At 44.4% G+C, this 26,601-nt stretch overlaps 2 protein-coding genes across 2 annotated transcripts; one reads left to right on the plus strand and one right to left on the minus strand.

Moving 5' to 3' along the window:
- Positions 1–601: 601 nt before the first annotated feature.
- On the minus strand, positions 602–14,082 carry LOC133961379 (intraflagellar transport protein 43 homolog A). Its single transcript, XM_062396463.1, has 9 exons — positions 13,925–14,082; positions 12,853–12,954; positions 10,141–10,211; positions 7,744–7,779; positions 6,909–6,955; positions 2,173–2,245; positions 1,363–1,438; positions 1,171–1,233; positions 602–908 (listed from the first exon to the last, which is right to left on the minus strand). The coding sequence occupies exons 1-9, from the start codon at positions 13,967–13,969 to the stop codon at positions 798–800; spliced, it is 624 nt and encodes a 207-aa protein (XP_062252447.1). The 5' UTR covers positions 13,970–14,082; the 3' UTR covers positions 602–797.
- Positions 14,083–15,629: 1,547 nt separating this feature from the next.
- On the plus strand, positions 15,630–26,582 carry tgfb3 (transforming growth factor, beta 3). Its single transcript, XM_062397199.1, has 7 exons — positions 15,630–16,404; positions 20,838–21,001; positions 22,299–22,428; positions 22,571–22,678; positions 24,504–24,654; positions 25,261–25,414; positions 25,499–26,582. Exons 1-7 carry the CDS (start codon positions 16,062–16,064, stop codon positions 25,655–25,657), a joined length of 1,209 nt encoding a protein of 402 aa, XP_062253183.1. The 5' UTR covers positions 15,630–16,061; the 3' UTR covers positions 25,658–26,582.
- The last annotated feature ends 19 nt before the right edge of the window (positions 26,583–26,601 follow it).

Consider the following 26,601-nt stretch of genomic DNA (forward strand, 5'->3'; position numbering starts at 1 on the left):
TGAATGCTGATGCATGAGGGCCGCATGCGGCGAAGGCATGGTAAACAATATATTTCATCAATTAGGTCAGATTTGGTTCCAGTGTGTGAGAGACAGTGTTTGTTCTTCATACAGAGTTGTAACATTGTTTCTGTTCTTTCAGTTTAAAGAACACATGCCGGACACCAGCAGTTGTCTTCTACCAGACTCACGTCCGTTCCTCTTTATCCAAAAGGTATAATGTATGCTAATCCCCCAGGTGTCAATAGGAAACTCTGTTCAATGCATTTGAGATAATAGTGAAGAAGGGGTTGCTCCTATCGAAGAGCTGGAAGATAAAGTCAATGGCACAGTCAATAACAATAAGGTTGTGGGCTTTAATGAGGAATGTTAATTTGAAGACAATCAACTGGATTTCAGCTTAGCTGATTATCAACCTTGGACTTGTATGAGGTTGTTGATAATGGGGACAGTACAGGGAGGGCATTTTTTATCTATGACAGCTAGATCCAGGGGCTTTTCAAACACAAGCAGTTTGCCTTTTAGCTGTTTAAGTTAAATAGTAACAAACAAAAAAAGGAGAAATTCTTAAACTTATATAAAGACAGGGTCAGACAACACCTCACTGTTCACTACACAGTGAACTTTATTTAGGAAAATACAAGTAATGCTGTTTATACACTTTACAGAATATAAAGTAATATATAACAAACAGTAATTAAAGTTAATATAACCAAAGTCACTGGCCCTTCTGTGTAATGGACATTCACCCAGATCCCACTGGAGCCATTCAAAGTCTCAGTCCAAACCTCCTCTCCTCATGTTACAGGCAACGCAGCCTGCTCCTCATTCTCTCCTTGATCCCATTCCATCAGCAGCTCTGAGGACACCTCTGTAAACAGATGATCCCAGTCCCAGCTCACATCATCCTGCAGCGCAACACAGAGACAAGAGAGGGAGGAGAAGAAGAAGAATTAGGAGGCAGGAGGAGACGTACCAAGATCGAGAGCTTGGGGAACACAGGGAGCAAAGAGAGGAGAATCGGGGAAGGAGAGCAGAGGGTGTTAATGTACACATCATAAATCTTGATTACCTGGGAGACAGAGTGGCAACCTCCCCTGGTGCTCTAGAAACAGCTGGACAGGCCTTTGCTGGGAGCTCACAAGCTATATTTACTTAAAACTCACTCACCTCTTTCACCTCCTGCTCTGGCGCTAAAACCTTGGTGAGGAGCTTCAAGTCGATCTCTCCATCCTGAAGAAAGAGTGCAGAAAAAATGTAGTTAGCTTGCACAAACAGGGGGTGAAATATTACATGAACCACCTTGACAAAAAAAGACGTGAAAATATCCAGAATATATAAAAATACATGTTCTTGACTTACCAGGGTCTGAAAGGCCGAGTAATACTTCAGATCATTGTCCAGATCCCTGTAGGTCATTACACGGTTCACCTGAACGCTAACAAGAAGACAGAAATTCAGAACAGGCCTCTGATAGACTTGTATTATAATCAAGACTACACATCACAGAAAAGTACAAGCCACCTCTACTGCAGTACTTTCACACTATCAGCAAACCAAGACTGAGAAGTGGAGGTGGAGAAGTTTGTGCACATTGAGGCTCTAAGACCACAGAGAGCAGGAGATGGTTGCCAAGTGGTAAATGCTTCAAATTGAAACCCAGCTGCTTATCTGTGGGTTGGAATTAAGTGTGGGGGGGGGGGCTCTCAAAGTGGCCGGGGCCTAGCAGTGCATGCCAGTCCTACTTACTGCACATTACACGCTACATTGCCCCCACAATGAGTTCAATGTGGATATTATCTCGCACAGAGAGCAAGCCCCAGCCTAATAACCTCCACCGCTGTCATAGCCTTGCTACATATTCGACACATGTCGGCGTGTCTCTCACTGCCCTGTAAATCAAAGGGCCCAGTTAGTAAGGACCCAGGTAACGGAGTTGCATAAATCACACCCAACTGTTATTTCTCCATTTCAGCCGATAAAGCGAGACTCTGCAATGACACGATTGGAGGACAGGTGACCATCGAAGTCACCGGAGCGAGCGACTGATCTGACCTGTGCAGAGGTCAAATGTCTCACACACACGAGACGGGGGACATAAGTGTTTGTGTGTGCGTGTGTATGTGTGAATCCTAAAGGATAAAGGACAACTGAGTTTAGGATGTGTACTACCTTGGTGGAGCTGCAACTTGCATGGTGAGGTCTTCTTCTTGTACGTCTTCAAGATCTGGAATCACTGGGATATCTAAAAAAACAAAAACAGAGACCATAACTTTCAAAACATGATCTGATTACATCTTAAGTCATGTCCACATTTGAGACAATCCTAGAATCATTTATTAAAAAAATACAGTGAATCTCCATATATGGCTATTAGAGACACATATTTTTTGCATGAGTATGTTTATGTGAGATCACAGAAACACACTCTCCCCTCCCTCTCTCTGGCTACATCCTCATAAGAGCTGCCCTGTCACAATAGCCATGCGGCCATGAATATTCAGGAGGTGAGGCGGCAGCTCTTCCCGCTGTGAGAGGGCCGCTGGCCAGGGGCTCCCCAGAAAGCACCCCCTGCTACCTTAGCATTTGGGCCCTGTCAGCGCCGCCCACCTCCAGGACCTGCAGTGGCCGGTGGGCCGACCTCCATGTCCACTCTGCCACTCCGACTGGGGCGGCTTCCAGCAATGTGCAAGAGTATTTGCTTGTGGGCCCATCTGTGTGGGGTCGGAAGTCACAGTGCGGCCTGGCAGGGGCTGTTGTGCCAGGAGCCGCCAGCCCGCTGCTCAAACAGTGGGAACCCACTTTAATTGGCAAAACGCAACAGGACAGAGGATGGCTCCACTCCCAAGAAGGACAGGGCAAACTTTCACAGCATTTTTCAGATGCATATTTGCTGGGGCAGGGAAATTAGAGAGGTGTGATGAGGAGTGCAGATGAACTGGTTGGAAAAAGATAAATGATAGACAAAGAGACTGATTGAGATGTGTTCAAAATTTGCATATACATATATTATCAAAAGGATTTTGTATCGCTGAAGAGAAATGAAGGGACTCAACAATCAGTGGGGAAAAAAGGTTTTCCCCAATATTTGCTCTTTCATTTATCATGTCTCAACATCAGTAAAGGAGACAGCGGGGGGAGACACCCTGATCATGTACATGGGCAATGCTGAGGTTGAAAGGGTGAGCAGCTTCAGGGTCGAGGAATCCTACTACACCATGTAAGGACTCTTATTTTTTTTTTTCAAGAAAGCTACTCAGCGGCTCCATTTCCTGAGAGACTGGGGAGGTTTGCTGATCACCAGCATCCTCAGTAACTACTCCAGGTGCACCAGTGGGAGCTCGCTGATGGGCCTCATACAGACCTGCTCTTCCCACAGCGGCAAATCCCAACAGGGAGTGGTGGCAGCTCAACACATCACGAGCATCAGGACCACAGCCACCCAGCGCACATACACACATTGTCCTCCATACCATCTGACAGCTGACACAGGAGCATGGCCCCATGTATCACCAGGCTTCAGGACAGTTTTTAACCACCGGTCCATCAGGCTTCTCAACTCATGTATCTAAATATTCCACATGGCATATTTGCTTACCTGCTTGTCAGCACTGCCTCCTGTTTACTGCACTGTTTACTGCACTGCTTACATAAAAAAAGGCAGTGGACCATGACGGCTGCTATTGAACCAGGACTTAAATCCAATAAATCCTCATGTTTTGTGTGTATATAGTTTTATTTTTCATTTATACCTCAACCCATCTTTATTCATCTATCTTTTATATTATATTCTATTTTATACGGATCGTCATTCTGTTGCTGAGCTGACTTGTTTTCTGGTCCAACAGATTTCATTGCACCGTTGCACCGTTATTTACATATGACTAATAAAACTGAAACTCAAAACATTTTTGTGTAGTAGTTCGGAAAAAAAACCCCACCACAGATGTCCTTCTAGAAAACGGCTGTGATGAGTGTTTCCTGTACAATGTTTTCTCTTGGAGGCAGCAGACTGCACATCCTTATTAGCTCTACAGCTGAGTGTTGACAGTGACACGGACAGAGAGAGGGGGGGGAGAGGAAGCAAACAAAGAGAGAGGAACAGACAGATAGTGGGAGGAAAAAGGGAGCTGGACTGCATGGAGAGGGTTGTCAGTAATCTCTAGCCACAGTGCTGCACCCCGAGGGGAAAGTCAATAGAGGAGCTAAATAGAGGTGAAGAGATGGAAGTGTGCATCTGATGTGGGGGGGGAAATATCTCGGCATCTGTGTCACCATTCCTTCAAAATAACTCCTGGAAATAAAGTGGAGTTGAAGAGATACATCGATCATTGGTGGGATGCTGGATTTCTTTACCCTGTGACAGTGAGTGTTCCAATGATGAGAAATGATTTGGATTCTAAAACATAATTTACAGACAGAGGAAGACTTGGTTCAAAATCGAAACCCAGAAACTTTCCACAGATTACGAAACCTCACCCTGTGTTGATAACTTATTTCTTTCCTCTTTTTAATTAAACCAAATTAAAAATGCCACACTCGTTTAGCTGCTGACAAGATTCATCTGTGTTTCTGATATCCAAATAAATGCAGGAGCGCGTATTTCATATTCATGAGGCCCCGGTGACACTTTGTCCTCTCATTTACAAAGCACAGCGTTCAGCAGAATCTGTCCCCCCTGGACCCCCAATCAAATTTAATGGTCTTAGTGCAATGACATCAAAAAGCCTTGCTGTCCAACTCTTTGCAAACAGCTTCCTGGGTTGTCTTTCTGTCCCACACACACCCTTTTTCCCATTTCAGCGACTAATGCGCTATAAACACAGTCCATGAGTGTTGAGTGTGAAGCGCAGAGGCATATGCTGTCTATATGCAAAGTCTATTATTAAGTGAAAAAAGGAACAAGGTTTTTAAACAAGCTTCAAATTCAACCTCTTACTGGAGGTCAAGCAGGGCGTCAAAGCAGCTGCAAACAAGCCACTGTTTTCTTCTGATGCAAAGGGCAACTCCATCAGGGCGACACGTCTCCTCAGCACGGCTCACATCCCCTGCTCTGACTTCCTCCCCTCAGCTGGACATGTATCAATGTGGATTTTGTCTGGCAGCGAGCGGGCCTCACGTACCCCCATTACACGGTTTGCGTCCGGCCTCCTCGCTGAAGCATGTAAATATCAAGAGGGGATAATTTGCTGTGAACGTAGACGTACTCCCGGCAGGCACACGCCAGTCAGCGACTGTGGAGAACAGGACATCACTCTGCATTACTATGCAGCGGTCCAGGCAAATGATTACCTAGGCACAGAATCCATTTGAAATGGCTTATGTGACAATATCCAACACATCGGTGACTGACAGTGAGACACCGAGACATGAAACACATGAGTGTTTCCGATACTGGGGCTATTTTAAGTGACCAGCAGGAGGCTGTGGGGGCAGCTGATGGGGAGATGGGAGCAGGAGCCTGAGCTCGCCTTCTCTCTCTCTTTCTCCCCCTGTGCTTGTAGCCAGTGGACATAAGGGATAAGGGTAGGGGACATAATCAAGATGGCAGGGGCTATCTCACTAACCCTCAGCACTGTAATTTCCAATGCCCCTGCCTCCGGCTCTGTATTAAGAGGTTTCCCTCCACAGAGTAATAATCTTTCCGGCGGCATTAACTGCAAGAGAACCAAACCTCTGGACACTTCACATGTGTGTGTACACATACATGTAACAGAAACAGAGTATTAAAAAACAAAACCACTGCACCCTTCACACTACACCTTATGTCTGCAAGTCCTTGTAATTTATTGTTTTCAGGTTTCTAATACTTTTGTAATAATGTTCTGCTTTCAACAACCCACACCAGCAAGTAATAATTTACTATACAATATGACACTGTAGCTAGGTAGTGTGAAATGTTTTCTACAGCTGAATTGTTATTAAATGTTATTGTTTACAATCTTTCATTTCTAAAATCCTAATTTCTCATGAGGAAAAGGAGAGGAATGAGGAAGAAGTTCATTTAATGAAACAAAAAAAGCTGTTAGAATTTATGAAAATTAATTCATTCTTTAAAATATTATCCCATAATCATAACTTGGTTTTGAGTTGAATAACTTGAATTAAGTTGTCTTTTTTTATGTTTATTTGTTGTTTGTATGCATGATTTCACAAAAACAACTACGCACATTTCCACAGAACTCGGTGAAAGGATGGGACGTGGGCCAAGGAAGAATCCAATACATTTTGTTGATGATCAGGATAAATCAAATTCATCTAAAAAAAAATATATATATCCATCATCAACTGTTTATAAATCAATAATATATGAGATACTGATGTGAATGAGGTTGTTAGATGAACATCTCATCTAACAAACCTGTCTGTCCTCTGGCTATTTCACCCGTCTCTCAGCTGCTTTGCACTGAAAAATGGAACAGAACAAAACAGGCAGCGCTTTGCTGAAATGTCCTCCCCCAGTCCCGGTTGGAGTTTGTGGTGCACAGAGTTGGGCCCTCAGGTGACTCAGTCGAAGCAGCAACGTTAACGCAAGATCTGAATTCGACTGCACCTGCCTGACTCTCTGTGTGTGGTTTAACTGTGTCACTCTGGGTGGTTGAGGGAAACACTTGAATCCTGTCGCAATATTCTATATCAACTATGAATCTGACTTAATTTAATGCACATATACACTTGTCTATTTTCATCAAAGAGGCCTTGTTTATAGTGTAACACACTCTGTGGTCAAAGGCAGAGTTCAAACACACCAATCCATGCTGGATCCAAAGAGAAATGGAGTTCGAGCATGATCTGACTGCCTGCTTATCTGCTCCACTTCCAGAGGATGAATGTGCCGGGGAGGCAGAGGAGGGCTCCTCTTTACCCGTGAGGAGACACAGAGCGGAGGATTGCAAGGGTGCTCTTACCTCCTTCATCATCTGATCCCTGGGGAGTTTGTGGTTGCAGGCGGCGGCTGTAGAAACAGGAAGTGTGAATTATTTAATGCTTTCAAAAATGGAGCCTGATGGTGAGGTCATCACAGGGAGTGAGTGAGTCGGCTCCTGGGCTACTTTGCTTTGATGATGGGCATGTTTCTTTTTCTTCTTCTTCTCATGGTAGACAGGATGCTGGCTCTGTGTGCTTTGTGTTGACTTGAACAGTGACAAAGAGGCCTGATGGTGAATTGAGACACTTTCTGAGTGACCAACCTGGAGGCTCTGGACAAGACGACCTCTAGGATTTTGTATTTAAACAAACCCAGCTGGGCCAGCCGTCTGAGTAAGTCTTACTAAGACAAAACATTTGTGACAGAAACACAACAAAGGGGATTTTCTCTGTAGAGCAAAAATCCCTAGTTTCACACAAAAGCCTCTTCCTGACTGCAGCTGTCAAGGCTACTGCGTTGAGTGAAGCACCCAGGATACGTCCTCTATACCTGCCTCTCCTCACGGTGATGTCTATTCTAGTCACAGAATGATGCGAGGGAGGGGGATGGAGAAAAAAAATGGAATAACAGGAAAACTTGGCTCCTAACAGCAATAAAAGCGATGACAACCCACTCACGCGTTTTTTTTAATCATGTTAAGTGATTGTTCTTGGAAGGCTGGGATTAGATGCAACAAAGGACAATCTGACAGTACAAAGATGCAAACGCACCCATTTTTATCCATAAACACAACCATTGAACTCCCATTGAATTTAATCAGTATCCGCACTGAAAAAACATAAAATATGTATCTTAAGGTGGCAACGTCAACTTACTCTTCCAGATCCTCAGCTGCAGGTCGTCTTGAGGATCTGTGAATCAGCAGTAACAGCAACTGTTAGACAAATTAAATAACATGACATTTCCCTTCCTGCAGAATGATGGTTGGATAAAACTTCCTGAAAGGTACAACTTCTAATTATAGTAATCCTGCGATATCAGACACAGTGGGGTCGACCACAGTTGTCATCTCTCCCGACTGTTTCCTCCACCGTCTCCTGCTGGATCAGGCTATTTTCGGACTTCTCTCCATTTACACCGCCCAGCTTGAACAGAGGATGCCAGACACCAAAACACTATGTTTGGACTCTTCTCTACCTCATCACATTATTTTTAGCACACGGTCTGTATTAAGAAATGCAGCAGGCAAACGTTACATCTGAGAAGAAACATCTAACTGCATAATTAGGTTGCAGCTAATCGCGTATCAATCATCATAAAAGAAACTGATCAAAGCAGAGTATGTTTTGATCAGTTGACTAAAATGTGTAAAAGAGTTTTTTTTTAAAGATACTGAATTATTTTGGGTTGATCTCCTGGTGGAGTAGTGCCCCCTACTGGTTATATACGGTAATACATTCAGTACTTTCACAAAATCAAAAATCAGGACAGACATCTAGTATTTATTAAAACTCAACAAATACTTGATTTTTATAAAATATATGTTCAGCTAAGTCAAAGGTATTTTCCAGTGTTTATTAGATTAATAGAACTCTTCTGTTGGGATTCAGATCTTATTGATACTTATGACGATGTCCGGGAGCTTCTGACACATGAATGTAGTGGACACATAAAAGAGTTGATCTCTCTTCTCTTTATTTTTCTGAGGTTTCCCCATTTTATGTTTTTTATGCTGTAGATTATTTGAGAATAATTTGTTATATTGAGCATCAGAAAAATAAGTCGTCTTGACTTGACCATCAGATCTAAGCTGGACATTCACCACTGAAAACGTTTCACTGCTTGTTCATAAAAACATTCAGTGGGACGTATTTTCTAAAGTAAGAATTTTACTTTCACTATTCTAAAAACATTAAATCAACATTTAAATTATAATATTTTTTCTAAGCAAAGTAAGTAGAACCTTCTTAATTTGTCCTTTTGAAGCAGGAAACAAAACAAAAGGAGAAAATGACACACAACTAATAAACTAATTCTTCGCTAATAATCTTTTCCCTTAAATGTTTCTGCCTTATCGATGTCTCCTGGGCCAAGACCAACAACCTTGAAGGTGCGAGGGTCCAGCTAGGCGAAGAGAGGCTGAGGGAACCTACCTGCCTGCCCTTGGACTGTGTCCTGTCTGGAGGGCGGGGGTGGCGACACTTAAGACACATTACAGGCCCCTTGATTAAGACTCATGTAGGGCAAAGCGATAGACATGGTAAAACTGTCTGGAAAAAGTTGTTAGGGATAAAATATATTGTGACAACCTGGTTTCAAAGGTTCATCAATAAACTGACAGATCATTTAGTGTCAATTAGAAGTGATAGATCGACAAATCCAGGGATTTCTGCGCTGGGATTAGTGGGAGGAGGATGGCGGTGATTGAGCATGAGAGGTGACATTGAAGGGAAAAGTCCTTGCCCGTTCCAGGGGGGACCATTACTTACTTTGTTTTAGAGACGATCAATGCACGTGCAAACCCCTTTTACACCTCCTGTATTTCAATCGCTTTGAGACCAGGGTATCAAGCCGGATTACGTAAATGCAGAGAAGGGACCCACTGAGCTTCTGCGAGAAAGGAAAGATCTATTGAGTTTGCTGTTTTGCTAGTTTCCCTGCGTGCGCTACACAACAGACACACACAATTGGCGGGGCCTGTTCACTTCGATGCATCTCCTGTGCTTTCAGCTCCACTGAGACTGAAGACAAGACAAGAACAGTGGCAGGCGGAAGAGAAAACAAAGGAGGTAGTTCCGCAGGGGAGTAATAAGTCTCACCTTCAGTTGGTCTTGTGCAGTATTTATATTTGTTCCTTTGCACCCAAAAGCTTTCGGAGAGCAGCTTCCATCTGTTCCAAATATTAGTTGTATTCTCCATGTTGTGCTCCCCATGTAAAGAGCAGCCCGCAGTGGTAAGGGGTGATTAAGTGGCTTGAACTCCGGTGATGAAGTGGCTAGCTGACTAACAGTGCCCTCCTGTGGCTGATGCATTAACCATGTCAATTACCGCCTCGCTCGCAGATGAAGACGAATGGAGAGTTGCCGGCTCAGACAGGCTCCCTCTAACCTTGTTGATTCACCGCCCGAGTGCCAAATACGCACTGATAAATAAGCTCATTCAACAGCATGAGAGTTCATTAATAACACATAACCCACGACCACAGCTTGAGGTCCGTGCCTTCAGTTCAGCCACGGGAGATGCGGGGTGGGGGGGAACGTGAAGATACGTACTTGGCTGATCCGGACCCGGAGCTTTCTTCTGCCCAGCCACCCTGCCGCCGAGCCGGTTTAGGAGGGGGGGCCTGGAGGAAGAGACACCTTTAATAGAAAACAGCTTCATTCGATGGTCACAAACTCACACAAAAGACCAAAAAGTCATGTTTGTCAGCTTTTCTGATGTGATTATACTTATGTATGTATAGAATATAGCTTTAATTTGTGTTACACTTCTTTTAAACAACGTTAACTTGATAGAGTGATTTGTTATTATCTGTTTTTTCTGTTCCCTCTCTGTACGTCGCTTTTTCATTACTCTATTTCTAAGTAAATGCATGACAAGGTGTTATTCCTGAGGAAAGAACTTGAAGGATAAGCATTGATGAAGATAATAAATATATAAACAAGAGACATGAGTAAATTACTATTGTTGTGAGCTTCTAAAAATTGACATCTGCCAGTAGGGGGCTCTCTTGTCTACAACAGAAAATCAGGACCCAAAGAGGAAAAGCAAACGCCTTAAGAGCATGAATGCAAAATGCAAGAAGAGTATGTGTAATCGTCCTAATAAATGTTTGGCTTAACCCAACATTCTACCTAAATCTTGAACTCTAATATTTAAGCAAAAAGCTAGAAAAAGCTCTTGTACAATAAACCATATGCCTGGTATGTGCAGCACCATCATCTCTATGCACTCCATTGTTTTTTTTATTATAGTTTTCAATACACCAAAACATATGGAGCCGAGCGTGGGAACTGCCTGGGGCCTGTAAGTCTGACCCTTAAATAGATTCACTGTAAAAATAAAAAAGAAACGACCCTCTCCCTCTCATTCTATGATTCTGAAAATAGTAAACTCAGTAAGCATCTCCATCCTGAGACCGGGAGCCTGAGACCGGCACATGAATGAATGCATTCCTCAGAGTGCACAGGGGTGGACACGAGACAAACGAATTAGAAGAAAGAAAGAAAGGGGCAAAAAATAATGCCCAACATTCCTCATTACTAAATTGAGTCTGCAGAGAACAAATTGCTCGTGATTTTTCGTTTATGATGAAAGACGAAATCATCTTTCAGTGCTGCTTCCGTCACCAAAGCCATTACTAAATCCGAATGTCATCATTAAGCAGGGCAGAGGGAGCCCACACTGCTCCGCTCTTTATTGCCATTAATCAAAAGAGCTGAGGCCGAACAAGCTCAATTCAATTCGTGTAATTAATAACTGTCTCTTTATTAAAACCAAGAACTGATTAGAATAATGACAACTGAGGCTTTTTTAAGCAACTTTGTCGAATGCCTTCCAGTGAGGTGAAATCCCAGGCGTTTAATGTTTATATGTATGTTTATGATGACAACTGATTTTCACAAAAACATGATAAGGTCAAGTGACTTTGAGTGTAATAAATTCATCTGACATTATGTCACTCAACAAATATGAGAAGGACGATAAGTGTGGTGAGAAACAAAACAAATGTGTGCCTCCAATTTCTGCATGACCAAATATGAACCTCACAGCCGTAGTAAAATAGTTATGGCTGTTAAGGCAATTAGTTGGACCTTTGCGCTTTCTAATTTAGGATTTTCTAATGGTCTCCGGGGCAAGGAACTGATGGTGGCCAAACCCTACGAGCCCATAAAAGCAATTGAGTCGTTGTTTAAAAGGATGTCTGGAATGTGACCAATCAGTTGGGTATTTTAGACAGGAGAGGCCGGGGTTGATAAACGAAGACTGTAAATAAACCCACCCAGTCGCACGACACGCTGGAAAAATGTATTGCATGAGCACAACGGGTCAGAGAGGGCGCGAGAATACCGGTTCATACATTAGGGAAGTTGGCCTAATTTGGGAAGATTAGCCTAAAGCGAGAGCATTGCTGACATTTTTTTGCTTCGGGAATGTTGGCTGGTTTACAGTTTGCCAATCCAGGAGATGTGACCGATTCCATAACTACCAGTTGTAGTGAAGTTAGATTATTTGTACTACTTCAACTGTCACTTCTGCTCCGACATTTCTCATATGTTTTCGCCCTATATTTAGCCTGAATGTAGCATCGTTTCCATCCAGCATGTTTCAAGAGCCAGGGGTTACTCCGAAAAATGTATGACAACATTTCTCCACAGCTTCCGGAGAGGATTTGAGAAAATTGATGGTAAAGTCATCAGGATGTTTGTGATATAATTTGCCTGTACTAAAGCTTGTCGGATTTGATTTACAGTATTGTGTGTCTCTTGAGTTTAAAAGGATTTTAGAGCTTGAATGAGATAAAGCTTGAAAACACTTCATGCAAATACAGAAGATCCAACACAAGCAGGAGTATGAATGAAGAGCTTCTGTGTAATAACTTTGAAACCTTCCGAAAAAGAGGAAAACAGCAAATCAAATGTCTCTGCATGATCAAAGCACTCCGTCAAAACTTTATACCACGTGTGTCTCGGTGGTGTGTGATTGCAGCTTTGTGAGAGGTAAAGAATCTCAGTAGGTCAAATACAGCCCACCAAACTGAGGACAACAATTATGGTTACTCATGATAAATGGTAAATGGTATAAAGTTGATCTCTGGAGTAAGAAGCAACAAAAAGCCATGCACGGTCGAGGTTTTTTTTCTTGCTACATACCTCGTCTTCATCCTTTGATTAATAAATGAGACAAAAACCAAAATGCATATTGATGCTTATCGTGAGGGGAAATCCTAACATGCGACTGTGTGTTTTTAAATAATCACGTACATCTCCCGTTGAAGCAGTGGTGGAGGACTTCCTCGTGTGGCGAGAGTCCTCGAACGAAGACTGATCTGCTGTGAGGCGAGCTCTCCGTCCTGACTTTGCAACCTGGGAAGATTTCAACATGGAGAAGACATTGTGTGATTTTGTTATCTCAGTGTTGGTGGAACCTGTGCTTCGATTGAGGGGAATGTGGGATCAATGGGATCACACATTTTAAGGTGATCTTAAGACATTAGCGCCACTAGCTGGAGATGTAAGACCATCACAACTCATTGTAAGGGCCAGTGGAGAGCCTAATGTAGAACTCTGCTTAAATAATGTCAAATCAAACTGGAGAGGGGCTTGTTTTATTAATGGTGAAGAAAAGGCTGTGTCCATTTTGAAATCCATCAATGTGCTCTAAAACGTTATGTCCCAGTCTACAGCATGTCTCTGTGTGCAACTGTACACATCTGTAAGGCAATCATAAAAAGCGTTGGAGTCGTTATTAGGTGTCATTCAAATGTGTTCAACGTGATGATCGACAAATAGAAAGAAGAGTATTTGAACTGGCTGCAGTTTTCCCAGCACAGGGTAAAAGCAGTGGCACAAAGATGAGTCCATGAACCTGATTTGGAGAAAAAGTGTGGTTAGCTGCTCCAGAATGTGTTTGTTTCGTGACAGCTTTACGATAGAGCAGTTACACACATCCAGAAAGTCCCGCTGTTCACTCTGCATCACCACAACAAACACCGAGCTGTGCACGTCGGGAAGTTTCGGCTAATGGGCGAATTCATGTTAGCTTAGTTTATAGCGGGACACTCGCAGACAGACATTATCGCTGCTGCTGCTCTGAAGATGACACGTGACAGTGTCTCTTTGCTGATGTCGTGTTGCTAAGAAGCTGCCTCACTCCCTGGACGGCTTACACTGAGGCTCACATTAGCTTCAGAGCTAAGTGGCTAAGAACTAGCCTCCCCGCACGGTACCAGCGCTGTGGTCTCAGCTCCACTCACAGCCCACATGGTTCATGCTAGCCATGTTGCTAACTATGTAGCTTACCACGTCCTCGTGTCCTCACCGAGCACTCACTCACCTTCTTCTCCGCTGCAGCGTCTCCAAACTGCAGGTTGTCTTCCATCTCTCTCCTCTTCGCTTCGCCTGGATGAGACCAGCGTCTTCCTGGATACAACACGAAGCGTCACATAGCTCACCATGGTAACGCCAATCAGGAGAAAGGAGCGAGTCCCTCCAATAATCACCCGGAAACACGAGCTGCAACGGACACGCGAGGTATTGATGAATGACTGATAATCCCTGTGTTCCAGTTCTGGTTAAACACAGTGATGAGGATGGAAGATGCGTTTAAAGAAATGTGGGTTTTCTGGTGCATCAGAGCTGTGGTTACTAAATGGAGTTATATTTCCTCTGCATAATTGAATCTTTAATCTCTAAACCAAAATAAAATGATAAATCCCCCAAAAATAAGCTGGCAAATCATCCTTTTGGAAATGCAGCTTTTAATCAATATGACAAAAAAATGGTGTTAGGAATCCATTACAGTTTTAACACCAGATTGGAAACTTTTAAGTCACAAGTTTCACAAGTTACATTTTATTTCGTATTTAACACAGTTCTATCTATTTTATTTGTATTTTCCCCCCTTCAACAGATTTGTTTTAATTTTACTTTTTACTATTTCTTTCACCTCTTTTACTCTCCTCTTTTGAGTCAGCTTTGTTTTGCTTGAAATGTGTTTTCAACTGTGCTTTCTCGGTTGAAATTGGTTTCTTACAGGTTTCATAAATGGACCTGCCTTCCCTTGCCTTTTGGCTGTTGTACATACACACGGTTGGACATCACTGCATTAGAGGACATCATAAACCAAACACTGTCGGAGACACACGGACTGAGGACAGATATTTGAACATGAGAATGTCTTTCAGCACGATAACGGCTTAATGATTAAGCTTGTGTCTTGCAGGACAGCAGGGCGGGCGTTGTGTGTAATAGCAGAAAGTTGATGTCATCCAAACAGTCACAGGGAGAGTTTGACTTTTATCAACAAACAACATAGTTCCCACAACTCCCACAACTTTCCCTTTTTTTTTTGCCTTCTCGTCTAACGTGTTGTTTTCCTCCAGAGCAGAGCTCCTCCATCCACCCACATTATCTCAGCCACTCAGGTCAATGTCCACAGTCTGAGAAAGTAATCCCCCCACCACCAAATCTACCCCTGGTGTCCGCTAGATGTCCCTGTTGGGCATGATTTATGTCCCTGTGGAGGAGCTGAGCGGTAGCAGCGTGTGGAGAATAACAGCAACTGGTTGAGTTCCCTTGAGCGACTAAAAGATCTCCTTCTGTGAACTTTGGCCACCTAATGTGCCTGTGATTTTCCAAAACTTTATTTTGCATTTGTCAAAAGTCTTATACGCTTGGTGAATTGAATTGGAAATATGAGGACGCACCGGAAAACAGTTGACATATTCTTAAAAATAATAAAAAAATATTTTATTATTCATCTCATTCATCCAAATAAAAATGGTGCATTGCAACCGATGTGTTGTTATTCTTCTTCTTTACGAGAAACACGCTCCCTCTTGCGAAATCTGCCATTGCCCAACATTACGCACGCACTTCCCAGATTCGATCCAAGAAACAGCCTTAACATAATAAAGAATTAGAGTCGTATTAAACAGTATTTCAGTGGGTCAGATCTCAGTGTCCGAGCTGCGACTCGCCGCCCCACCCTCAGTGGAAACGTCACAGCTCTTTGACTATAAAGCGTGAGCGAGAGTGGAAAGAGTCCGTGTGTTTGAGGCTGGACTGCGGAGGAGCGAGCTGCGGAGGAGGCGCACTGACTCCGACAGAACAAGTGGATGGAAAGAGCACAGTGCAATGGAGAAAGTGAAGCACGGTGCAGAGAGCGGTGCCCTGTGAGCTGAAGAAGAGGAAGACGAGAAGCGATGCTTGCACGAGACAACGAGGAATGAGCAGTAGGATAAGGCGTTTTGAGGAAGTGTTGAGATTATTGCCCAGAATGGTACGGATTTGCTCCACTCCAAATGTCGCCAAGATGACATAGCACTTGAGAAAAATGGGATTCCTGCAAGAACAGAACTCACTCACGACCTGAATGAAAAGAGACGAGGGATTCGACTCACATCGGAATTTAGTTTTGTGTTTTGTTCTTTTTTCTCTTGTACTTGACAAACCTCGGGTGTGAGTGAAATATGAATCTGGGCGAAGCGCTTCTGTTTTTCCTCCTCTCCAACTGTGTGACAATGACTCTGTCGCTGTCCACGTGCACCACCGTGGACATTGACCACATCAAGAAGAAGAGAGTGGAGGCGGTGCGCGGACAGATCCTCAGTAAGCTCCGGCTGACCAGTCCGCCCTCAACCACAGGTCCGAGCCAGGTACCGTTTCAGGTCCTGGCCCTGTATAACAGCACCAAGGAGCTCATTGAGGAGCTGGGCAGAGACAGGCACCAGAGTTGTGGACAGGATAATACGGAGACCGAGTACTATGCCAAAGAGATTTACAAGTTCAACATGATCACGGGGCCAGAAAACAGTAAGTTAACTGTCTTTACTCGTGTTTATCCAGGTGTCTTTTTTTTTGTCACATCCAATACTCCAAAAAAACACAACCTGCATGTTCCAGATATGAGTGATCACTGGATGGAGTGTGTGTGACTAACAATATTTTTAATTGAGCCATGCGCATCGCAACCACTATTTTTAGAAGCTCACTTGTTCAGATGTATTAAAGCCAAACAAACTAAACACATTACCTGGCCACGGCATTAAAATGATATATATAAGTGAGGTTTCAGTATCCTAACAGGGATCCACTCGCATCTGTGCCGTCTTTACGCACGGACGCGCCTGCGAACGTGGAATTGCGCGCAAAGGAAGAGCGCAAAGTAAACAGTCTAATTGGAATGAGCACCATTCCTCATACATACCTCACACCAAAGCCATGGGAACTCCAGCTAAAGTCGGACACATTCCTAAGCGGGGAAAATTCTCAGGCAGTTAAGTCCAGTATTTATTGCCAACTCCAATACCTCATTTCCATTTTCTGGCCGTGAGCTTCCTAATATTTTTCATTCACTGTATACGACTCTCTCACCTCGGTTTCCCTGCTTTCTAGTAGCTGAGTAGCTGCAGCGGCTCAGTGTTATGATCTAATTCCCTTGTTCATCCATATTGGTATTTCCTGTATAAACTATGGTCCGTTGATTGTTCCAGAAATCAGAAACAGAAGCCGAGTGCGCAGCAGGCTTCTCCAGGGAAAGTCAGTTTGTAAGTGGAGGAGTTGGATGTGTGCCCCCCTCACGGTCAGAGGTGGGTCAGCGGTTGGTGTTACCCTTTTTTTTTTATCAACAGGTGTTTATGCTGCCCTGTGACACTGAGCAGAGCCTCCAGCATGAGTCCTGAATCAAATCCATTTCACAGGTCCCACAAAAGTGCTTCTGACATTCAAAATACACAGCTCGGGGTTTATCCCCTGGTCAGAGGCAGCCAGAGCTCCCAAAACAAACAGAGGTCTAAGGAGTGGGATCAGTGATGGCCAGGTGCCCAGGACACATCACGCTGCTCTCGTACAGTAGGCCGCACTGTAGGTGATAATACTAGACATGATCTAGACTCAGTGCTGGCCCCAGTGTACGCACGGCCAAGTGTGAAATTAGTGAAATTAACAGAAGGTGCCAACAATGATTAACACTTTTCTCTCCCTTTCCATGATGTGATGTGAAAGAAAGCAGGGCATGTTGCAGTGTGTGTAGGAACATAACGTCTGTCACCTTGATGGGTCTGCAGTGTTGTTCCCTCTCATTCCTCCTGGATATAATGACTTTTACATTCACTGTTTTTTGGAAGGTGGGAGTGTTTTGGAATATAGTTGAGTTTTGCTCTCTTTTTTTCAAGCGCAGAGAAAAAAGTCAAACAGAAACTTTTCTCTCAGACTTGAACGCGCCACTTGCTCCAGACTGCTCTGGTGGAGCCTGCTAATGCAAATCAAGGTATTATCCGCTTAAGCGATGAAGCAAGAGTGAGTCATGGCATCTAGATCTTCCCTTCCTGCACCAGACGGCCACTGTGGCTAAATTCTTTTACCAGCGTAACCCAAATACTTCTAAAGACACAAGATGAATATTTCAGCTGGAGGATGGTCGCTGGCACAGTGACAGTGAACAACGGTGACGGGTTAAAATTAGAACGATCATGCAGTTTCAGTGTAATTTCAAGCCAATCACTGACTCAGTGTTGGATCAGTAAAAAAAAAATGAGGACAGGCGCTGAGGACAGCAGGATATCTGATATATGGGATAGTAGGAAGATGATGTCATCAGAACTAACAGAGACAGAAGACTTTGGCCTGCTCCCAAGGAAACAGACCCCCTCCTCCTCCTCTTCCTCCTCTTCCTCCCCCCTCCCCTCCCCCCTTCCTCCTACTCCCATGCCTCTACCATTTTTGCTTCCTCATCCTTAATCGGGGGAGGGGGGGGGGGGATTTAGTTTTTAATTCAAATCAGAGCTCCATCCCATTATCTAATCTGCTGCAGTGGCCTGCCACAGTCAATGTTCACACACCGAGGAGCAGAAGATGAGAAATTGGACCCATCACAAAAGCAGCATTTGAGTTCAGCTGAATGAAACGGTTGATGTCAATTTCCTGGGTAACCGGGTGAGTGAAAACCAAACTTTTCCATGAGAGCATTCAAGTTCAAGTCCCAGATGCTCCGTTTTAAGTAGATAATCGAGAACTCACATAAACAGATTTCCAAGAGAAATTCCTGTTTGTCCTTCATGAGACGGAGACACCTCAGCAGCTGGCTAGCACCTGCTGCCTTGTGCTTCATATTTCCTTTTTACCTCCACTGGCTCTGGAGAGACTGACATCGCAGATCATCCTCTGGGCAAAAGGGCAGAGAGGGGTGGTTCCTGTCAGGGGGCTCCTGCAGAGGAAAGAGGGTGTCAGACACCGGAGGATGAGTCAGGGCATCAGGTGTGGTGCAGGGTGGTGTCTGGGCGAGGCAGTTTATGTGAAGCTTGACTGCAGAGACATTCAAACAGCTGTCCCCAGGCGTTCAGCACATCTGTACTCACGATTCCTGCACATCTTTTGTTCAGATGAATTGAGTGAGTAGTTTTTTTTTCTAATTCATGCCTTTATGTGACTGTAAATAGACCTTTGCAGGCTTGTTAATGATCAAGTCCTACAATAAAACGTAATTCTCTAATTGCTGTAGTATCTGTTTGAAGAATACAAAGTCAGTAGTCATTTGTTTGCTTCCATGATATTATACTTTTAAACTTATATTATTTATCAGTCAAAGTTTAACTTAACCCTGTCGGAGCTGAACGTTCATGGATATGTGCTTCTTTATGTAGGTTAAAGGTCAAACTCATGTCAGCATCCTGAAACCCAGTCTTAAAAATGGCAGCGGACTGAAAATTTGCGAATGCATTTAAACCTAATTATTAAAGCATTCCCCTCCACTCACCAACATGGAACAAATTACCTTTCAGACCCTTGGCAAAAATAAGCCATAATGTGAAATCCACCTAAAACCATTGCAGTGGGAAAAATGAGGTCATCCAAAAAGGAAACCTAAGACTTGATTAGAATTTCAAATCTCCCCTCGTAGTGGGGCTTTCCACCTTCTGGGGAGGGGGGCAGCAAGTGAGGGGGAGGACAGAGGAAAAGGCCACTGAGGTTTCCTCCTCATAGATTGTGTGGAAACACTGGAGAGATATCTGGTTGGGGATGAATGCTGAAAGGTCACCTATAAATAGGGAAAGTTGAAAGACAGAAACTTTGTGGAAACATCTGATAATGACTGGGAGGACATTGAAATAGGATTATGGGTCAAATGAATTACCGATACGAGGAGATGTACAAGTTCCTTTTGCATGACACAGAATGCAATAGTTTCCATTCGTCCCAGAACAGCTCGAGGTGCAAATCAGCTAAAGGTGCAATCCCTCTTTCAGCCACCAGCAAATCTGAGGGTCGGTGATAAAGTGTAAGCTCAGGGTAGTAAATTAACGGTGGCTTGGCTGTAAATGACTGTTTCCACTTGGCTCATAAAAGGTTTGCTATGTGCTTGTTTTGCTCAACACCGCATGTGCTTGGCCTGTTAAAATAATAAACTGTCTGTATTATGGTATAAAAAGGGGGAAAAGGCAATGGTGCAACAGGAAGCTTTTTAGATAGAATCACAATGTGGCAATTTGTTTAGTCGATTCTATTAAAGGTCAGGGTGCAATCGCTTATACGCGCCCACACAGTATGTGCGCGGCAAGTTATTGCTTGTCAAGCCTGCACGCTGTGAAACTACTATCAAGATGGAATCACCCTCCTCAGTGGTTTCTCAGGGAATGTTCTGCTCCAGCACGTGAGCCCACATGTTCCGGACCAAGCCTCTCGTTTCAAGGGAATTCTTTGCTCCCTTCCGAGCCCTCGGAGCACCTGTTGGGCGTCAGAGCTGGTGGGAGGAGGAGGAGGAGGAGGAGGAGGAGGAGGAGGAGGAGGAGGAGGAGGAGGAGGAGGAGGAGCATGCTGCCGTCCCTCTGCAGCCTGCTCCGCCACATGGGACATTTGGTTTTCATTTCATGACTTCAACTTGTTGCTAACTCTGATCGCACAAAGCATAAGCAGATGGTTTGTGGTAATGGCTCCCTGGAACGGACTAGAAATAGTTATTAGAAAGAAGGTATTAAAAAAATTATTTGTATGTGTAAACTCTGTACAGTGCTAATGGGGGAATCCTTGGTACAAAACCTATCAATAATCAGAGGGTAAACATGTCCACCCTCCTGAGGACGTCAGTGGAAAATAGGCTTTGATAACAAGTACACAATGAGGTAACAGATGGATAAGAGCTCGGAGGGATTTCGACAAAAGAAACAAACAATGTGGTGTTTTTTCGCAGGGAGATATTTGGTAACATCATGAGAGCCACTGTTGAGTCACCATTTCCACTTTGCCTGCAGATGACCTCTCCTTCTGCACCAAGGTCACCACCTCCAAGGTATTCCGCTTCAATGTCTCGACCATGGAGAAGAACTCCACCAACTTGTTTCGGGCTGAGTTTCGAGCCCTGCGGATCCCCAACTCCTCCGCCAAGAAAAACGAGCAGAGGATTGAGCTCTACCAGGTGCGTGAACCGACCGTTCATTTCCACTGTTAGTGGAGCGCAGGGGGGTAGTGCGCTCTATTTCCCTCAGAAGGCCCGTGTAGGTCAGCGAGAAAGATGAAAACATTTATATTAGGGTGTCCAACTCCCTTTTTTTTTTTCATGGGCTGATCATTATTCCATGTGCTTACATTCAAATGGATTCTACATTAGGACAAATTTAAGATCTTGCACAGCCGTTTCTAAGTAACCCTAGAATACATTTCGGCAGTTTCTCCTTTCCTGACTGTCAATCTCAAGGCAGTTGTCCGTCTTCGTAAGATCAAGTAGGGCATTAGGCTCTCAACACGGGCTTGTACATCTGCACCTGCATGCGTGTGTTTATCAGCTTTTTTTTGTGAAGCGTGTTAAAGCTCCCATGTGTTAGATGCCTGTGTGTGGGGTGCAAGGATGGATTTTTTTCCCTCCAGATTCCTCATTAATCTCCCATGAGAGACCAGGAGTAATGATCAGGTTCCAACATTTCCTGCCAGGGAGACAAGCGTCTCCGGACTGCATACCGCCTCAGAGGCAAAGCTCTGGCCAGCGCTGAATACAGGCTGTCAGGCCCGCAGATTGTTTCCAGGGGCCTGAGAGGAGATAGAGGCACAGTCACCCACTAGAGGAGTAAACGGAGCCGCTCGCTCACCCCCACACTTGAGGTGGGGGTGGGCTGGAGCTGATTGGCAGAGGGCTGACGCTGGCAGGCCTCTGGGCCCTTTTTCCCACAGGAAGGCAGATTAGATGCCGACAATGTTCAGGAACCTAGTTATCCATAGCACTGCAGTGGGGCTAAGAGCTCCACTCACCACCCAAACACACATATTTCTCAGTGCAGATAAACACCTTTGTTCATAGGAGTGCTGGTGGACTGTCTGAAACACACTGTTAAAGGCAGATTTTACTTTCCTCTACCATCCGTTTTGTACATCTAGGGTCTCAATATAAGTTAGGACATGAATGCCTGCAGAGACATCAGGGGGCCTGCTGCTTGAACTGCGTGACACTGAGACCAGGAGCCCAGCTAAACCCAAAGATTGAACTGCTGATGTGAAGGACAGCCAGGTTCTCATTGGCAGAAGCGTAATACACAGGCATTAACTTGCAAAATGGGGATATCAACACAGGGAGTCACTTTTTCCATGAAGAGTAGACATTTGGCCCAAGGCATCCCGGAGAGTCTGGCTCAAACAGACAGCTCTGGTTCTGTGTGTCAGTGTGTTTGTGCATGCAAGAGAGTTTATTGCAGCTGGGTCACATTTTCAACTTTTCCTCGCAGATCCTCAAGAAAGATGACCCCAAAGCCAAACAGCGCTACATTGGGGGCAAGAACGTCCTGACCAAGGGGACGGCTGAATGGGTGTCCTTTGACGTTACCGAGACAGTGAGGGAGTGGCTAATGTATCGACGTGAGTGAGGACACCTCAGATTTTCCTTGTATCACATATCCCGCCAAAGGGGACAAGTTCATTTAAAATTTAAAAGGATTTTTCCTGGGGGGAAAAATGTCAGCTCCTACATCCTTCTTCTTCTTCTCCGGTTTCCCTTCAGAGACCAATCACGGCCTGGAGATCAGTGTGCATTGTCCGTGCCATACTTTCAGGCCCAACGGTGACATTGTCGAGAACGCCAACGAGGTGCTGGAGGTCAAGTTCAAAGGTGAGTCTGCATTTCTCTGTGATGGGGGACCAAGTGAGATGGTTTGAGCCTTATTACGAGCCTGTCATTGTTCAAATTAAAAAAGTTATCAGATAAGTGTGGAAAAACAGCAGTCAGGGGATAATTCTGACTGTTTAGCTTTAGTCTTGTATTAAACGCACAGAAATGAGAGCGGTATCGATATTCTCATGTAACTCTGAGGCACAAAGCAAATAGGTCTATTTCCCAAAATTTCCAATGATCCCTTTTCCAAGATTTATTGTGTCTGTGGTTGCGTGGTCTGTGTTTGGTCCGAATTAGGCCTCTGCTTTTGATCTATCAAACTGAAAAGAAGTTCTGCCAGTTTGTGTTTACGACTAAGAGCCAGATAACAATTCAGTTTGTTTGAAACCCTTGATTTGTGTAATGTTCCAGATAGGCATCTATCGTGTGTTGAAATATTGGGTTTATTCGGATATTGCTGGTTACAGGAAGATTTGAATCAGTGGGTTAAATTAAACACGCATTGAATATAGTGCTTTTCTAGTCTTGGTGAACTCTCCCTTAGGTGCACTTAACCCTTCAGGTCACATTCATCCGTTCATCTCTCACACACAGTACATGACGGTACTGTGTGGGTTTCAGTTTGTTGCCCAGGGAGAGTTTGAATGGATTTGTCCACCAACCTTAAAACGCCTGATCGGATCACAGGCCACATTTGAGGATGCTTTGAGGTGGGTTGAGACCTGTACTTAGCGCTGACCACTTGTGACCGGATCACACAGGCTGAATGTTAATACCAGGTATGAACAGGGGGCCTCAGATTATGGGACGAGCCGCTGTACCTCCTGAACCTGGGGCCCGGTCGGAACCAGTCGATATAACAGGCCCTGTTTGGGTTAAGGTTTAATTATCATTATCAATAAAATTGTATAATGTTTTAATATATATATATAATTTAAGTTTTGGTTAGTGGAATTTGGCATGTAATGGTTGGTCATTATTTATAGTCCGACAAATCTGCCTATACAAGAAGCTTTATCTGGTGATTAGCTTCTGATTCTTCTTAATTTGAATGAAGGCCCAATGCACCTTCTATTTCATTCATTGAATAAATTGACCTGAGGCTTATTTTTGAGTACCAGTTAGTCATTGTGAAGGGTGTGTTCTACAATAATGTCTTCTAGGATGACTAAGAATATATTTATAAAAGAATAAAACTCACACTACTCACATTATAACACTGATCTATAAAAAGCTTTAGTCCAGTCATCAGGCATGTTTCTCCAGCAGCGAGGCTCTTTGACGTCTTTCTGCTCGGATAATGGGATTTCTTTGTGAGAGGAAGAGAGAGACAGAGCATGGGAATACAATTGATCTGGTATCTCACTTAGCGCTGGAGCCCCGGCCCTCGGTCCTGGGAACACTCCCGACTGGCTTGGCCACAAGGAATGTGCTGCCACGGTGCTCAGACGTTTGGCCCCGACTTAAAGAGGGGCGTACATATTCACCATTAGCATCTCTCCTGAGATATGCACTGCTTAAGCTATCAGGGGCAGATTGGATGAGCAGACGCAGGCCCAGGGGGGAGAATGGAGGAAAGGAGGGAGTTCGAAGGACCAGTGTTAAATAAAGAGAAGGAAGAGAAGCGAGCCAGAAATGAACAAAGCCTGGCTTGGAGATTACAGTATCCTTATGTAAAAACTGTCGACACTGATTAGAGTGAGGTTTTTGGGTCTTGAAGCCCAGGCATCTTTGCATCTTGCAACAAAGCTTCAGTATCTCCGTGCGATCATTTGTCTCTGCTTCCCCCGGACGCACTGGACTAACTGACTGTCTTCTGCAGGTATTGAGGTTGACGACCAGAGCCGTCCGGTTAGATCAAAGGAGCCGTTCCACCCTCACCTCATCCTCATGATGCTCCCGCCCCACAGGCTGGACGCCCAGTCCTCATCCCGCAGGCGCAAGCGGGCACTTGACACCAATTACTGCTTCAAGTAAGGCACATTTCCTCATCCTGGAAAATGTTAAGCACTGTTGGACTATTTTCATCGTTTTCGACTTTCCAAAATATTTTCTCTGGCTGCACCTGCTCTGTCAGTTTTAGAGCTTTGACCGCTGGGTTAGTTGACATATTGCAAGTAAATACGGCAGCTATTTTACCTCGAAGGGGGGGGGGGGGACATTTCATTGTCGAGTAGCAGCTGAGGCGTTATGCAATGGTAATAGCAGCTGTCACTTATCACAAACACATGGAAGGAGAGGGCACGGGCACAGAATGCATAGAAATAGCTTGTTAATCACAGGGACGAGCATTACACAGGTATAAGCTGATACAAGTTGGGATCTGTCCCAGTACTATAAACCTCCTCTTAACGCGCCGTCTCCCGGCGCTGGATTTCCACCGTCAGGCTGACAGACAGCACCTAAGACACCTGGGCCGACTCCAAGAGGGAAAATAAGGGCACACCTAAGAGTGGAATTTCTTTTTCTCTCTCATCTCTGGCAGAGAGGCCAAAAGGAGGAATATGTATACAACTCTGAAAATTGTGCTCTAATGTGAAATAAAGAGCCTAATCCTCACTGTCCTCTCTTGTCTGCAGCAATTATGAGGAGAACTGCTGCGTGCGACAGCTATATATTAATTTCCGGCAGGATTTGGGCTGGAGGTGGATCCATCAGCCCGAAGGGTACTTTGCCAACTTCTGCTCTGGTCCCTGTCCTTACCTACGCAGTGCGGACACCACCCACAGCTCGGTGAGTCAAAGTGTCACAGCGCATACGTTAGCTCATGCTCCTGTCTGCTACGTGTGTTTGCTGATCCCTGTCTCCTTGTTTTAGCTGCTGAGCCTCTACAACACCTTGAACCCTGAAGCGTCCGCCTCCCCCTGCTGTGTTCCTCAGGACCTGGAGCCCCTCACCATCCTCTACTACGTGGGACGCTCCCCTAAAGTCGAGCAGCTCTCCAACATGGTGGTCAAGTCCTGCAAGTGCAGCTAAACATCAGAGCTTCAGGGCCTGTCGAGAGCCAAGGGACGTGACGGCTCCCAGCACTACTCAGGAGCAGGTATGAGGGGTTAGAGGGGGGCAGCACGTGCTCCATGAGCGCCTCTTCCCTCTGCTTCAGCTTTTGCCCTGAGCCCTTTCACGAAAAAACAAAGACGCAGTCCGCCAGTCTGCTCGCAATCATTGGCAGCATTTACCTAAAAGACTTCGTCAAACACCACTTCACTAACAGCGCTCTCCAACCCATCAGACCTCTTATTGACCTTCAACAATCGCCTTTCGACATCAGCGTTTCTCATGTTTTTTCTTTTCCTTTTTTTCGTATTCCAGCATTTTGAACAGCCTTTACCTCAGTGTTACGTGACATTCACAACCAACAACAGAGGAACAGTAATTGATTCTGCATTCTCAAGGACATCAAATAATAGCAGTAGAAAAAAAATGACTGAGAATGCAGACTGAACTCAACACGACGGGAGCAAGTCAAAGAGGGTAAAATAAAAAAATCAAATAACGATGGCTGGCTGAGAGCAAACAGATCCCTGGGCCCTGACTCACAGGACAACTTCGAATGTCCAAGCTGGAAACTGACGCGGATGCAAGCCACATCTCCCGACACTGTTCATTTAGGATTAAATGCTGTTCAATGAAAATGATCTTTGGGGGTAAAATAATTAATAAAAATACATGCTGGAAACCAACCTTTATTTCAAAGTACTTTTTCCACGGTTATGTTTACCTCTGTAATGCAACAGGATGGAGATTCCAGGGATTGTTTTGTTTTTAAGTGAAGCCTTTCTGTTGTATGAGACAATGTACGTCACTAAGTGAACACCTAACTAAATCACAAATTGTAAATGTTTTTCTTATTACTCTTGGAAACACTTTTTTTTTATTAAAAATGAACAGTTGGATAGAATCATTCTATTTTTGTTTAT

Source organism: Platichthys flesus, chromosome 10 (genome assembly GCF_949316205.1).
Source record: "Platichthys flesus chromosome 10, fPlaFle2.1, whole genome shotgun sequence".
Taxonomy (NCBI): Eukaryota; Metazoa; Chordata; class Actinopteri; order Pleuronectiformes; family Pleuronectidae; genus Platichthys; species Platichthys flesus.

Bases quoted from the DNA above. Each gene is read 5' to 3' on its own strand.
- LOC133961379 (XM_062396463.1), bottom strand. From the start codon at position 13,969: ATGGAAGACAACCTGCAGTTTGGAGACGCTGCAGCGGAGAAGAAG. The intron at 6,956-7,743 runs GTAAGTTGACGT...CTGTTTCTACAG, and splicing joins GCAGCTGAGGATCTGGAAGA to CCGCCGCCTGCAACCACAAA. The intron at 909-1,170 runs GTGAGTGAGTTT...GTTGCGCTGCAG, and splicing joins CAGAGCAGGAGGTGAAAGAG to GATGATGTGAGCTGGGACTG.
- tgfb3 (XM_062397199.1), top strand. From the start codon at position 16,062: ATGAATCTGGGCGAAGCGCTTCTGTTTTTCCTCCTCTCCAACTGTGTG. The intron at 22,679-24,503 runs GTGAGTCTGCAT...TGTCTTCTGCAG, and splicing joins GCTGGAGGTCAAGTTCAAAG to GTATTGAGGTTGACGACCAG. The intron at 24,655-25,260 runs GTAAGGCACATT...TCTTGTCTGCAG, and splicing joins GACACCAATTACTGCTTCAA to CAATTATGAGGAGAACTGCT.